Below are 13,956 nucleotides of genomic sequence, written 5' to 3' on the forward strand. Positions count from 1 at the left end.
CCTTATGGTTTCAAGAGTTTTGCTGGGGGAAGAGCAAAGTGTCCTGACAGATTTTTTTTTGATGTGTTCAGCCTCTTCATTTATTTTTTAATTACAGGATAAGTAAAATATTGTGATGGCTTTTGCTAAACAGCAACATGAATTGGCCATAGGTATACATATGTTCCCTCCTTCTTGAGTGCCCTCCCCATCACATCCCTCCACCGGCTTTGGGTTCCGTGTGTCTACATCAAACTCCCACTGGCTATCCATTTTAGATATGGTAATGTATATACTTTAGTACTATTCTCTTAAATCATCGCACTCTCTCCTTCCTCCACTGTGTCCAAAAGTCTGTTCTTTATGTCTGTGTCACCTTTGCTGCCCTCCAGCAGACCTTTTTGATCTCATAAACAAAAACTAAGTGAAATGCTCCTCTGGTTGCAAAGAATGCTCAGAAGTGTGTATGCAGTTTGCTTAGCATTAGGGAGAGAAGGGACTGGACCTGCCTCCGAGGCAGTAGTCCGCAGGGCTGCGGGCTCTAGGTCATAGCACGGGAGGGCCAGGCGGTGGTCTAGGCTCTCCGACTCACAGTTAACTCCCCTGTATTCCCCTCTTCAGGCAGAGATGGCGTGGCAGGAGAGGCCCAGGGGCCACTGTGGCACGGCCCTGGGTACCGCCGACGGGCAGAGGGAAGAGAGCGTGTTGAGATGCATGGCTCCGGGCGGCAGCCTGAAGCGCCCCCAGGCGCCCCTCGGGATTGGCCTCCGCCATAGTGCCAAGCGGGACCGGAAGTCCATCACCCTGCACATGAAGCTGGAGGTACTTCGGCGCTTTGAGGATGGGGAGAAGCTGACGCAGATTGCCCGGGCCCTGGGGCTGGCCACCTCCACGGTCGCCTCCATCCGTGTCAACAAGGACAGGATCCGGGCCAGCTCTCAGGCAGCCACGCCTGTCTGCGCCACGCAGCTCACGCGTTGCCGGGGTGCACTGATGGGCCGCATGGAGCGCCTGCTGAGTCTGTGGATCGAGGAGCAGAAGCGGCAGAACCTGCCGGTCAGCACGCTGCTCATCCAGGACCAGGCACGCCGGCTCTTCACCCAGCTGCAGCACGAGCAGGGTGGCGGCAGGCGGGCCGAGACCTTTGGGGCCAGCAACGGCTGGTTTGCCCGGTTCAAGGTGCGCCACAACGTGCTACTGATGGATGAGCCCGCCGTGGCCGATGCCCAGGCTGCCGCGCGCTACCCGGCAGTGCTGCGCGCCATCCTGGAGGAGGGCTGCTACTCACCGCGGCAGGTCTTCAACGTGGACGAGACGGGCCTGTTCTGGAAGCGGCTGCCTGAGCGCATGCTTCTGGCGTTGGAGGGGACGGCTGGGCCTGGGCCCAAGGCCTCTAAGGACCACCTGACCCTGCTGCTCGGTGGCAATGCGGCTGGTGACTTCAAGCTGAAGCCCCTGCTGGTGTACCCCTCGGAGAACCCGCGTGCCCTCAGGGGCTGCTCCAAGGCCAGCTTGCCTGTGGTCTGGCGCTCCAACCGCAATGACTGGTTGACGCCTGTCATCTTCCAGGAGTGGTTTACTAGCTGCTTCTGCCCTGCTGTGGAAAACTACTGTGCCAGCCACGGCCTCCCGCACCGTGCCCTGCTGCTGCTGGACAGCGCGCCCTGCCACCCTGCCCACTTGGGTGGCCTCTCGGCCCATGTGCGGGTTGAGTTCCTGCCCAAGAACACGTCCACCCTGATCCAGCCCATGAATCAGGGTGTCATCACCACCTTCAAGGCCCAGTATCTGCGCCGCACACTCAGCCAGCTGGCCCAGGAGATGGGTGGTGCAGACCGGTCCTCTGTGTGGGAGTTCTGGCGCAGCTACACTGTCATGACTGCTGTGGACAACATCGCTGAGGCCTGGGCGGAGCTGCAGCCTGCCGCCATGAACAGTGCCTGGAGGAAGCTCTGGCCCGAGTGTGTGCTGGCTGGTGCTCCCGAGCCCAGTGCCATGCCCCAGCTCCCCCGCAGCATCGAGGCACTAGCCAGCCACGCCGGTATGGGCGACGTGGCTAAGGCCGATGTTAGCCATCTGCTGCAGGCCCGCGGGGAGCCCACGCCCACCTCCCCGGGCATGGACAGTGGGTACGTCTGTGGCCCTGGGCTGCCCTGCCAGGGTGGGAAGGGCCTGGCCTCTAGAAGACCGGAATCGGAGGCCACAGAGGGTGCGGAGGCTGAGGACGCAGCTGTGGTTGCACTGCGCCCCGAGCCCCTGGCCCAGGCCCTTTCCCACTTTGCTGCTGGCCTGCAAGTCCTCTCAGAGAATGATCCCAACCGGGAGCGCAGCCTGCGGGTGGCCCGGGCTGTCCATTGTGCCCTTGCCCGCCTCCGGGAGCTGCTCCGGGAAAGGAGGCGACAGGCTCGGGCTGCTGCGGGGCCTCCAGAGGCCCCATGACGGTGGCAACAGAAACGATGTCAGGAAGCCTGCACTCAGCCCAGGTGGGGCCCACAGAGGGTGGGCGAGTGGCCACGGCACAGACTCTGAAGGACAGACCTCTTTAAATGACCTGTGTGATTTGAGGCTTGGGCCTGAGTGCAGATGCGCTTTGTCTGATGAGTTTTGTTTCTGGAGGGTAGACTCTGCCACGTCTCACTCATGGTTTTTATACCTCATGCACAGCCAACTTTGTACAGTGGCACACAGAGCGCCAGGCTTGAGGGCAGTGTTTTCTGATTGGCAGATGAGCTGCGGGACCCAGGAGTGCCCATCCATGTAAGAGACACACCCTATAGAACAGCAGTTGCCAAGCACAGCCCACCAGAGCAAGCTTCCTTGTGGTGAGGGGCCATGGTTGAGACGAGCCTCTCCTGTTTGCCAGCCCTGACTGTCCGTGCCCCATTGTGACTTCCCACCGGTTCGGGATGGGGGTTTCCTACTCTCCTGGCCCTCCTTCCATGCCATCGTCGCCCTTTGGGCTTCCATGACGTGTGTTGTCTGAGCCTCCACTGTGCCAGAGCCTGTGAGCATGTGTGGCTTTTGACACCAGGCACCATCCGTTGCCTTGGAGATGTTTTCTTCCCTCGGTTTCTGTGCCGTGGTCATCTTGGCTTCCCTCTAGCCTCTGAGGCTGAAACTTTTGTCACTCTGATGGTCTCCCAGATCTACAGCTCTTTGAAAAATCTCAGTCATTCCCGAGGGTTCAATGGCCTCAACATTCAGCTTGTTCTTCTGTCCCCTTGTTGTTTTCAGTCTCTGTTGTGTCTGACTCTTTGCAACCCCATGGGCTGCAGCATGCCAGGCTTCTGTGTCCGTCATCTCCTGGTGCTGTGCGTGCTAAGTCACTTCAGTCATGTCTGACTCTTTGCCACCCTATGGATTATAGCCCACTGGCCTCCTTTGTCCATGGGATTCTCCAGGCAAGAATACTGGAATGGGTTGCCATGCCTTTATCTCCCAGAGTCTGCTCAAAGTCATGTCCGTTGAGTCGGTGATGCCATCCAACCATCTCATCCTCTGTCACCCCTCTTTTTCTCCTTCTGCCTTCAGTCTTTCCCAGTATCAGTCTTTTTCAAGTGAGTTGGCTCTTTGCATCAGATGGCCAAAGTATTGAGCTTTGGCTTCAGCATCGGTCCTGCCAATGAATGTTCAGGATTGATTTCCTTTAGGATTGACTGGTTTGATCTCTTTGCAGTCCCAGGGACTCTCAAGAGTCTGCTCCAGCACCACAATTTGAAAGCATCAATTCTTGGGCACTCAGCCTTCTTTATGGTCCAACTCTCACATCTACATGACTACTACTAAAAAGATGATAGCTTTGACTAGATGGACATACAGACCTTTATCAGCAAAGTGATGTCTGATGCACACTGGGGTATCCGCCTGAATATGCAGACATACCGTGTGGCTTGTCAACAAAGTCTGCAAGGAAGGCATTCTTGTACCCCAGCTAGATGAGCCCCAGGTGGTGGGACAGGGCTGTCTGGCATCCTTTCAACACAGGTATCTGCATGTGCCTGTGTGGGTGCACATGCGTGCTCACACACGCCCACACGTACACACATGCCCACATGCACACGCTGATACACCAAGAGTGAAGTTGGGAGAGAGCATTCGTGTCACTCAGCTAGCACTTGCAGTGGTGGGCATGCTGTCAACACAAAAGCAGTCTGAGCCACGCCAGGGGTCCAGACTTCCAGGGAGAAAGGTCAGATGTGGCCCCTGGCCTGCTTTCCTGGCAAGAGCAGCAAAAGGGATGGCTAGAAGAGAAGGCGCTTTGCTGAGGAGCCTGGTGACTGACTATATTAATAAATTACACAAATTATGGGCATTTGTAACATGCTGGGTGTGGGGAGACCAGGATGGGAGAGATTGGTTTCAGAGCTGCCAGTCCAGAGGTGGTTACGTTCTGTGTGACAACGGCTATGACGGGCGACCTGTGAGGGACCCAAATCCACCGGGGGCCAGAGGAGAGGACTGATAGGGAAGGCTTTCTGGGAGGTGGTGTCCAGCTTTTGGAAGCTGGTCATTTCAAAATGCCAGGCATCAGACAGGGACCTGTTGAGGCGGCCCAGCGTGGTGTGGCTGGTAAACGCCTGTGGACGGGCAGGCAGGAACAGCCTCGGTGGAGCCAGAGTGTGGCCCAGCAGCTGGAAGAGGCAGGTGTCCCAGTGGGAGGAGATGCCGCATCCTAACGGAGAGAGGGGTAGAGACGCAGGTGAGGTCGTGAGGCAGGCCATGGTGGAGAGGCCGCGCGCGCGTGGACGCATCGGCTCCTTTTCTCAGAACTAGGGAGAGGACCGGACCTCAGCCAAAGCGCGGTGGAGCACCGGTCTCAGGGCCCTGAAGAACTCCATTCCTCAGCTGCCCCCTAGGAAATGTAGTATCCGCAGCAGGGCTGGGCGGGTCTTGTGACAAGCCAAGGACTACATTTCCCAGCGGGCCTCAGAGGCGGAGCGGGGCTCGCGCCAATTCCACTTCCCGGCGCGGGAGGTTGTCACAGAGCAGCCGAAGCGTCGGGTTACCCCTACTCACCTCCGCTGGCTCGCGTGCAGGGTCGTGGGGAGGTGGCTGGGGGCTCGGGAGTGGGGGCGAGGGGCGGGGTGGGAACAAGGCTCCGGAAATAGTCCGTGGGGCAGCCAGGAAACTCCTGGTCCTGGGACCCCAGGGTGGTTGGTCGTCGTTTCTGCACGGCGGCGTTGTTCCACGCCAGCCGGCGTAGCTCCCGAGGGCAGTGAGTCCGCGGGAGACAGCAGGCGCGTGGGGAAGGGCCCGGGGCAGGGTGTGCAGCTGACCAGAGGGCGCGGGATCGGCGGCGCGGGCGCTGCTGGGAAATGGAGTCTGGTGGGACTGGGCCTGTCCCGGAAGCGAGTCGCGGCCCGGAAGTGATCCTCGAGGAGCTGGGCTCTCGCCGCACCTCCCGGTCAGTTCTTGTGCATCTGCGGTGGTCGCTTCCTTGGCGGAGTTTCTTTGCCTCCGGCAGGCGCCTCCCAGTTCTATGGACACACTCGGTCAGCTTTTCCGCCCAGCTCTTCCGCCCAGCTCGCCCTAAACGCGCCTCTCTTGAGAAGTCTTCCTGGATTTCTGCAGCTCAGGTCACCTCCCTGCTCCCGCTGCACCTGCGCGCGTGCCCCCCTGAGGTGATAGTGCAGGCGGGTCGGGGCAGGGTACTCGGGGGTCAGAACCCGGGAGTTTGGGCGCTGCTGGGCTGAGCGGCCTGGTTCGGGGGAGACCTGACAAACCCTGTTAGAGCCATGCATTGGCGCGGAAAGTGATCTGTGTTCTTAAGTTACAGTGGTAGCAAATGACCGGTGGAAAGAAAGAAATTCAGATGCTTTGCAGACGCTACAAAAGGAAAAGCAGATGTCTTCTTCCAATTCCTTTTCCCAGAGTTGCCAGCTGAGGAGTTGCTGGTTTTCAGGATCTTTTGGTGAACACATAGCAGTAGCTCCTGTTTGCTGTTTGGAAATTTTACACTTAAACAGGACCGGGCCCCAGAGGAGCCTGAGGTGCAGGAAGGAAGGCCCTCAGGGTGGCCGCCTGCCCTTGCTCTGCCTGTGTGGCTGCTCCCCCTGGCCCCGGCTGCCGTCGTGGGCTTCTCCCTTAGGTCACTGCAGGCTGCGTCCTGCACTTGCGCACTGTGTCCCTGGGCTGGGACCCTCCCTGGTCACTGGGCCTCCACTAGTTCCCACTGACACCTCTGCCTGGCTGCTGACTGGGTTTCTGTCACTGAGACACTGGACATGTCCACGCTCCCCACTCCCCTGCCCCCGCCCCAGGAGCGGCCCTCCTCCTTGGCTCAGTCTGGCCCGAACTCCTGAAGGCTTCCCTCCAGGACCCTCTCCCTCACTGTCCTAACCAGGTTCCCAGTGCAAGGTGTCCTCCACCAGCTTCCCAGGTGGTAGGGTTTGGGGACGCTCTCCCTCATGGCAAGTGGCCTTGCAGGGTGCAAGTGGGTGGAGTGGTGTGGGTGGTCCACAGCCCTGATTGGGGGTGGTGTGTGTGTGTCCCAGGAAGACAGAGCGTGTGGCTGAGTGAAGACGGGGAGGCCAGCTTCCCCACACCTCACCATGGCAGCTGACCCAGCACCCTTCGGTCAGGAGGAGCTCGTGATCATCAAGGTGGAGGAGGATGAGGACATCCCGTGGGATCCGGAACCGTTCTCTAAGCCTCAGCCCCACACCCCGCTGCCTGCTCTCGGTTGGGACCCCCGGCTGTGCTTCCGCAGCTTCCGCTATGAGGAGGCCCTCGGGCCCCGCGAGGCGCTGGCCCAGCTCCGGGAGCTCTGCCGCCAGTGGCTGCGGCCCGAGGTGCGCTCCAAGGAGCAGATGCTGGAGCTGCTGGTGCTGGAGCAGTTCCTGGGAGTGCTGCCCCCCGACACCCGGGTCTGGGTGGAGTCCCACTGCCCCGAGAGCGGTGAGGAGGCTGTGGCGCTCGTGGAGGACCTTGCTCAGATGTTTCAGGAGACTGGTGAGCCCCAGGGACCGGGCTTAGGGCAGGGGAATGTGCAGGGGGACCCAGCCCATGACCATTGGTCCTGAGTGCCTGCTCATTGTGCCCCGGCCCTCTGTGTCCTCATTGCTGGGAAGAAGACTCAGAAGCCATGACCTGTTTGAAGACTTTCCTAGCCTGTGAGCCTCCCAGAGGTGCGAGCCTGCAGTTGGCATGGCATTTCCCCTTCTGAGGGTACTCTGGGCCTTCTTTCTCTTTTTCTTCCTGGCAAATTCACTGAGTGCATGGCATGTGCCAGCCCTGTGGGTCCAGTGGGGAAGGGAGAGAGCAGGGTCCTTGGCCTGGTGGAGCCCAGTCTGGTTTGAGAGTTGGATGATGAGACCCTCCAGTCACAAGTAGGGTGTCCTCCTTTCCCTGAGGGGAGTGGAGGAAGCCTGGCCAAGGGTGGCTTTGCGATTCGTGCTGTATGATGTCCTCACCTTGGTCTGGGTGTGCACTTACACACCTGAGGAGGTGGCAGCCACGCAGCAGGCAGGAGAGATGGCTGGTGACAGCCGTCGGTCCCCCGTGGCCTCTGTGTACTCGTTCACTCACAGAGTCTGTGCAGCTCCTTTGCTTGCTTGGCCCCTTGTATCAAGGGGTGGAAACCATAACACTTCAACAAACAAACAAAACCCATCTTTAGTAAGCTGTAACACATGTCAAAAAATCATCCAGGTCATGGGTTTTAGTATATTCATGAGGTTGTACAGTCACCACCCGTGTCTAACACCATGGTGTAATCACCTTCAAATGAACTGTGTGCCCAGCAGCAGTCACTCCCCGTCCTGCCCTCTCCCAGTGCCTTGGCAGCAGCTAGCCTGCTCGGTGTCTCTGTGTACTTTCTTACTCTGGCTGTCTTAGTAAATGGAGTCATACAGTGTGTGGCTTAGAGGATGGGCTTCTTTCATGAGTGTGATGTTTTCAGTGTTCATGGTTTTTCATGTCAGTATTCCACTCGTTTTTATGCCTTGTCATATCCAATCGTATGGTTACAGCACATTCTGTTTATTTAACTGTTAATGGATGTTTGGGTTGTTGGTACCTTTTGGCTGTTATGATTAATGCTCATATGAACTTATGTATACTTTGTGCAGACAGATGTTTTCATTCAGGGTCCCCAAGACCACCCTTTAGGCTTAGTGATTTGCTAGGAGCTGCAGGAATCGACAAGACTGTTATAGTCTTGGTTGTTGTTTATTACAGTGAAAGGATGCAGATTAAAGTCAGCAATGGGAACAGGTGCCCAGTCCGTGAGACATCAGGCATGACATTCCAGAGTCCTGTCCTGTGGGAGCTGTGTGAGTCGTGCTCAGTTCCCCTGGCAGTGATGTGCAGCAGCATGCCTGGGGTGCTGTCCCCTGGGGGGCTTGCCTGATGTTACCAGGCAGAATCTTCCAAGGGCTTTGAGGTCCCCTACTGGGAGCAGATCCAGGGCCAAACTTTTGCTGGGAGTGTGCATGTCTTGGACAGCTCAGGCCTGCTGACACAGCTTTCTACCAACTACCCAGCTGCAGCCAAAGGAAGCATCTGATGACTGTTTCCTTGGTGTTTCAGTGACTTGGCTTTTAAAGGCCTTGGGTGAGCTCCTGAGGTCTCACGTGTGTGGGTCAGAAGGGGCTGCCACCCTCTGTGAGTCCGAGGGCAGCGAGGTCTCATCCAACTCTGAGGCCCCGGCCAGTGTCCAGCCGCACGTTGACCTCTGGGTGTCCGACCCCTGTGCCCGCAGGGCGGGGCTGCAAACACTAACGCTCCGCTTCCCCCTCAGCCCTGGTCCAGGCCCCTCCTGAGGACCAACAGCCTGGAGACCTTGTAGAGCCAGCCAAGCCCTTCTCGGATGGAGCTCAGGTGAGCTGTGAGTCCTCCACAGTCAGAGATGCCATATCCTGCTGAACTCTTCCCCCCGACCCTTCTTCACCCCAGCCCTGGAAAGGTCACCGTAAGCAGCTGTGCCCAGCACCCCCTCACCCCTCTGCCCCCAGTCCCTCACCCTTGGGCTGGGCCCTGCCTGGCACCCTGGTCCAGGCTCACACCATCATATACAGAGTTCAGTAAGTCCTTTATATATGAATTTGCCGGTTGCAAACTTTTAAAGATGTGAACGTGTGTTTGCATGTCCAGTCACGTAAGTTAGTTCATGTGTCTAAGGTACATTGTCACATGTGTGCAGTCTCTACATGGGGTTGTGTGTTTGTGTACTTCACAGTACAGTAGTACAGTATCTTTATTTCAAGCCCAGGATGTCTGGAAGCAAGCGTAAGAGCAGCGGTGATGTAGCTGGTACTGCTAAGAAGCGCCACGCGATAACGATGGAAACAAAAGTGAAGATAATCGAGAGAGTGGAGCGAGGTGAAAAGATGACAGACGTTGCTCGTTCGTTTAACTTGAACCGTTCAACCATTGGCACGATCATCAAGAACAAGGACAAGATCCTGGAACACGTGAAGTCTGCTGTGTCGATGATGTCGACGATCATATCTAAGCGGCGTGGGAAAGCGATGGAGGAGATGGAGAAACTTCTCAGCATGTGGTTGCAGGACCAGCATCAGCGTCGAGCCCCGCTCAACATAATGCTGATTCAAGAGAAAGCTAAAAGCCTATATGAAGACCTGAAGAAGAAATACGGTGAAGAATCAGATGGTCCGTCTTTTAATGCCAGCTGTGGCTGGTTTTATCGGTTCAAGGCCAGAGCCAATCTTCACAACGTAAAAGTAAGTGATGAGACAACGAGTGCAGATATGGCTGCTGCCCGGGAATTTCCTGACATCCTTCGAGAAATTATTGATGAAGGGGCATATTTACCGGAGCAGGTTTTTAATGTGGATGAGACAGGACTGTACTGGAAGAGGATGCCAGACCGAAGTTACATCAGTAAGGAGGAAAAGTTGATGCCAGGTTATAAAGCAGCAAAGGACAGGCTCACTCTACTGTTTGGTGGCAATGCTTCTGGCGATATGAAGCTGAAGCCTCTCTTGGTTTACCATTCAGAGAGCCCAAAAGCCCTTAGAAATATAGCCAAGGGCTCTCTTCCTGTTGTGTGGAAGAGTAACCCCAAAGCCTGGGTTACACAGGCCATTTTCCAGGACTGGTTTTTCCACCACTTTATCCCGGAGGTAGAGATATACTGCTTGGAGAAGGACATCCCGTTCAACATTCTTCTGTTGCTTGACAGTGCTCCAGGCCACCCCCCGTTCATGGACGATTTTCATCCCAACGTCAAAGTAGTGCGTCTCCCACCGGATACTACACCCTTTATCCAACCCATGGACCAGGGAGTTATATCAACCTTCAAGAAATATTATTTACGTCACACTTTTCGTCAGGCAGTAAAGGCGAGTGATGAGTCAGGAACAACCTTGCGACAATTTTGGAAGGACTATAACATCTACAAGGCCATAAAAAACATTGATTTTGCTTGGCGTGAGGTTACAGCCGGCACCATGAATGGTGTATGGAAGAACCTTTGCCCGCAGTTTGTTCATGATTTTCGAGAATTCGAGAAGGTGGATGAGGAGTCCAGAGAGGTCGTCAGCAACTTAGTGACCCTCAGTGAGAAGCTGGAGCTGGATCTGCAGGAGGGTGACTTCATTGAACTCCTTGCCGTGCAACACGAGGAGCTCACAAACGAAGACCTGATGGAGCTTGAGGCCCAGAGAAAGGACGAAGAGAGACAGGAGGAGGAAGAACGAAGTGAAGAGCTGAAGAGATTCACGATGCAGGACATGGCCAGGGGATTCTCTCTGTTTGAGGAGGCACTGTTTGTTTTCGAGGCCCAGGACCCGAATGTAGAACGGTACACGAAGGTTGAGACAGCCGTTCAGAACGCAATCCAGTGCTACCGTGTCGTCTATGATGAGAAGAAAAGAGCTGCTGCCCAGACATCCCTGGATCAGCTTTTAAAGAGGGAGATGGAATTGAATCCAGCAAGGAGCCAGAACCTGTGCCTCGCCGTCAGGCCTAGTGACGTCACAGTCCACCTGCCGTCTCCTGTTGCTGACGGTCCTTCTCTCTGCCAGCTCCCCCTCTTCGCCCAGCTCCACCAGTAACTTCTTGCCTGTTCACTCCATGCCAGTCCCTCTAATCAGGTGTTGTGCTATACTCCTATACTTTCTAAGGTATTATACTATAAGATTAAAGATGCTCTCTTTATTTTGTGTGTTTATGTCTTATGTATTATTTATGTGAAAAGTATTATAAACCTATTATAGTACTCTGTAGCCAATACTACATACAGTACTATTATAGTACTATGTAACCAGTACTGTATACAGTGCTATGCAGTACTGTGTAGCCAGTATTATATACAGTACTATCATAGTACTATGTAGGCAGTACTATATACAGTACTATCACAGTACTGTGTAGCCAGTACTATATATAGTACTATGTATCCAGTACTATATACAGTACTGTGGCAATACTATTGCAGTACTGGGTAGCCAGTACTATATATAGTACTATGTATCCAGTACTATATACAGTACTATGGCAGTACTATGTAGCCAGTACTATATACAGTACTATTGCAGTACTACATACAGTACTGTCATAGTACTGTGTTCAGTTCAGTTCAGTCGCTCAGTTGTGTCCGACTCTTTGCGACCCCATGAATCGCAGCACGCCAGGCCTCCCTGTCCATCACCATCTCCTGGAGTTCACTCAGACTCATGTCCATCGAGTCCGTGATGCCATCCAGCCATCTCATCCTCTGTCGTCCCCTTCTCCTCCTGCCCCCAATCCCTCCCAGCATCAGAGTCTTTTCCAATGAGTCAACTCTTTGTATGAGGTGTCCGAAGTACTGGAGCTTCAGCTTCAGCATCATTCCTTCCAAAGAAATCCCAGGGCTGATCACCTTCAGAATGGACTGGTTGGATCTCCTTGTAGTCCAAGGGACTCTCAAGAGTCTTCTCCAACACCACAGTTCAAAAGCATCAATTCTTTGGTGCTCAGCCTTCTTCACAGTCCAACTCTCACATCCATACATGACCACAGGAAAAGCCATAGGCTTGACTAGACGGACCTTAGTCGGCAAAGTAATGTCTCTGCTTTTGAATATACTATCTAGGTTGGTCATAACTTTTCTTCCAAGGACTAAGCATCTTTTAATTTCATGGCTGCAGTCACCATCTGCAGTGATTTTGAAGCCCCCAAAAATAAAGTCTGACACTGTTTCTACTGTTTCCCCATCTATTTCCTATTAAGTGATGGGACCGGATGCCATGATCTTCGTTTTCTGAATGTTGAGCTTTAAGCCAACTTTTTCACTCTCCTCTTTCACTTTCATCAAGAGGCTTTTAGCTCCTCTTCACTTTCTGCCATAAGGGTGGTGTCATCTGCATATCTGAGGTTATTGATATTTCTCCCAGCAATCTTGATTCCAGCTTGTGTTTCTTCCAGTCCAGCGTTGCTCATGATGTACTCTGCATAGAAGTTAAATAAGCAGGGTGACAATATACAGCCTTGACGTACTCCTTTTCCTATTTGGAACCAGTCTGTTGTTCCATGTCCAGTTCTAACTGTTGCTTCCTGACCTGCATACAGATCTCTCAAGAGGCAGGTCAGGTGGTCTGGTATTCCCATCTCTTGCAGAATTTTCCACAGTTTATTGTGATCCACACAGTCAAAGGCTTTGGCATAGTCAATAAAGCAGAAATAGATGTTTTCTGGAACTCTCTTGCTTGTTCCATGATCCAGTGGATGTTGGCAATTTGATCTCTGGTTCCTCTGCCTTTTCGAAAACCAGCTTGAACATCAGGGAGTTCACGGTTCACATATTGCTGAAGCCTGGCTTGGAGAATTTTGAGCATTACTTTCCTAGCATGTGAGATGAGTGCAATTGTGCGGTAGTTTGAGCATTCTTTGGCATTGCCTTTCTTTGAGATTGGAATGAAAACTGACCTTTTTCAGTCCTGTGGCCACTGCTGACTGTATAGCCAGTACTATATACAATACTATTATAGTACTATGTAGCCAATACTATATACAGTACTATTGCAGTACTGTGTAGCTAGTACTATATACAGTATGATGGCAGTACTGTGTATCCAGTACTATATACAGTACTATTATAGTACTATGTGGCCAGTACTATATACAGTGCTATTATAGTACTACGTAGCTGTACTAAATACAGTACTGTTTCAGTACTGTGTAGCCAGTTGTGTTAGGTCCCTAGGCTAATTTTGTTGGACCTACAGATGTGCTCTTGAAATAGAACTTGTTCTTATGTAGGGGACTTACTGCAGTTTAGCAGTTTCTATTGGACAAAGATAGAAATACAGTGGTCATTATTTATGTCTTCCGATTTTAAAGAAAAATGTAAAATGTAGGTGCATTCTATAGTAATTCAGACCTGAGCAGAAGTGTATAAAGTTTATGCCTCACACCCAGTCTGCCTCCGTGGAGATGGTCACTGTCGCCCACTGTGTGTCCTTCGTCCCTCATGTACACACGGGCAGTGCACACATGGATGTGTGCATGAATGTGGGCCACATAGATGTTTCAACAGAAAGCCCCATCCACACTCTGCAGCCCACTGCTGTCCCTTCATTCATGCCGGGCTCCCCTCCAGCGGTGCCTCTTCACCCCTGCAGTGAAGCCCCGCCCCCACTGACCGGTCCGGGGAGGGAGGAGGGACGTGGCCGTGGGTGAGCTGGGGAGCACGGCAAGTGGGGCGGGTGGCCCTGGGCACCCTGGCTTGTCCTCTGCCGTGAGCTCCTGCTCCAGCCCGGGGCTCTGGTCCCCTTGCCTTTGGACGCCTGGCCTGAAAATAGACCTGTCTGTGGAGCTTGTGAGCCTACAGGTAGTGTGGACATGGGAGATGGGGCCTAAGCAGAGAGGGAGCCCCACAGGCCCATCCCGTCTTCAGCCAGGCCTAGAGGCAAGATCGGGGCCCCCAGCCCTGCTTGGCTGCCCACAGTCAGCGAGCTTGCCCCTGGACCCTTGTCCTAAACCCTCTTCTGGGTTCAGCTCCTCTCCCACCCCACCCCATGGTCCACCTCTTCC

At 54.2% G+C, this 13,956-nt stretch overlaps 3 protein-coding genes across 19 annotated transcripts in view; 2 read left to right on the forward strand and 1 right to left on the reverse strand.

Moving 5' to 3' along the window:
* LOC121816399 (tigger transposable element-derived protein 1-like) overlaps window positions 1-4,287 on the forward strand; it is a 23,361-nt gene extending 19,074 nt beyond the window's left edge. For all 4 annotated transcript variants that reach the window (XM_060399209.1, XM_027978934.3, XM_060399211.1 and 1 more), the window contains one exon: window positions 601-4,287. In XM_060399209.1, the coding sequence (XP_060255192.1) occupies window positions 601-2,418 (1,818 nt within the window). In that variant the 3' untranslated portion in view covers window positions 2,419-4,287. The remainder of the gene's footprint in view (window positions 1-600) is intronic.
* Window positions 4,237-5,720, reverse strand: LOC114117956 (uncharacterized). Its single transcript, XM_042231434.2, has 3 exons — window positions 5,678-5,720; window positions 4,996-5,550; window positions 4,237-4,651 (listed from the first exon to the last, which is right to left on the reverse strand). Exons 1-3 carry the CDS (start codon window positions 5,718-5,720, stop codon window positions 4,266-4,268), a joined length of 984 nt encoding a protein of 327 aa, XP_042087368.1. The 3' UTR covers window positions 4,237-4,265.
* Window positions 5,335-11,100, forward strand: LOC101121964 (tigger transposable element-derived protein 1-like). Of its 14 annotated transcripts, none has more exons than XM_042231317.1 (5): window positions 5,335-5,969; window positions 6,474-6,930; window positions 7,053-7,106; window positions 8,720-8,799; window positions 9,171-11,100. In XM_042231317.1, exons 2-5 carry the CDS (start codon window positions 6,531-6,533, stop codon window positions 10,995-10,997), a joined length of 2,361 nt encoding a protein of 786 aa, XP_042087251.1. In that variant the 5' UTR covers window positions 5,335-5,969; window positions 6,474-6,530; the 3' UTR covers window positions 10,998-11,100. The 14 variants fall into 14 exon arrangements, with proteins under 14 accessions (XP_042087251.1, XP_027834756.1, XP_042087252.1 ...); XM_027978955.2 differs by having other exon boundaries at window positions 5,335-5,890; XM_042231318.1 differs by having other exon boundaries at window positions 5,335-5,600; window positions 5,756-6,930.
* Window positions 11,101-13,956: the final 2,856 nt, after the last annotated feature.

This window comes from Ovis aries, chromosome 14 (assembly GCF_016772045.2).
Source record: "Ovis aries strain OAR_USU_Benz2616 breed Rambouillet chromosome 14, ARS-UI_Ramb_v3.0, whole genome shotgun sequence".
Classification (NCBI taxonomy): Eukaryota; Metazoa; Chordata; class Mammalia; order Artiodactyla; family Bovidae; genus Ovis; species Ovis aries.

Excerpts from the sequence above, each read along its gene's own strand:
- LOC101121964 (XM_042231317.1), top strand. The coding sequence starts at position 6,531 with ATGGCAGCTGACCCAGCACCCTTCGGTCAGGAGGAGCTCGTGATCATC. Across the intron at positions 7,107-8,719 it reads AGCCTGTGAGCCTCCCAGAG|CCCTGGTCCAGGCCCCTCCT; the intron begins GTGCGAGCCTGC and ends CTTCCCCCTCAG. Across the intron at positions 8,800-9,170 it reads CCTTCTCGGATGGAGCTCAG|TATCTTTATTTCAAGCCCAG; the intron begins GTGAGCTGTGAG and ends ACAGTAGTACAG.
- LOC114117956 (XM_042231434.2), bottom strand. The coding sequence starts at position 5,720 with ATGCATGGCTCTAACAGGGTTTGTCAGGTCTCCCCCGAACCAG. Across the intron at positions 5,551-5,677 it reads TCAGGTCTCCCCCGAACCAG|CTGCAGAAATCCAGGAAGAC; the intron begins GCCGCTCAGCCC and ends AGGTGACCTGAG. Across the intron at positions 4,652-4,995 it reads CTGCACGCGAGCCAGCGGAG|GATGCGGCATCTCCTCCCAC; the intron begins GTGAGTAGGGGT and ends TCTCTCCGTTAG.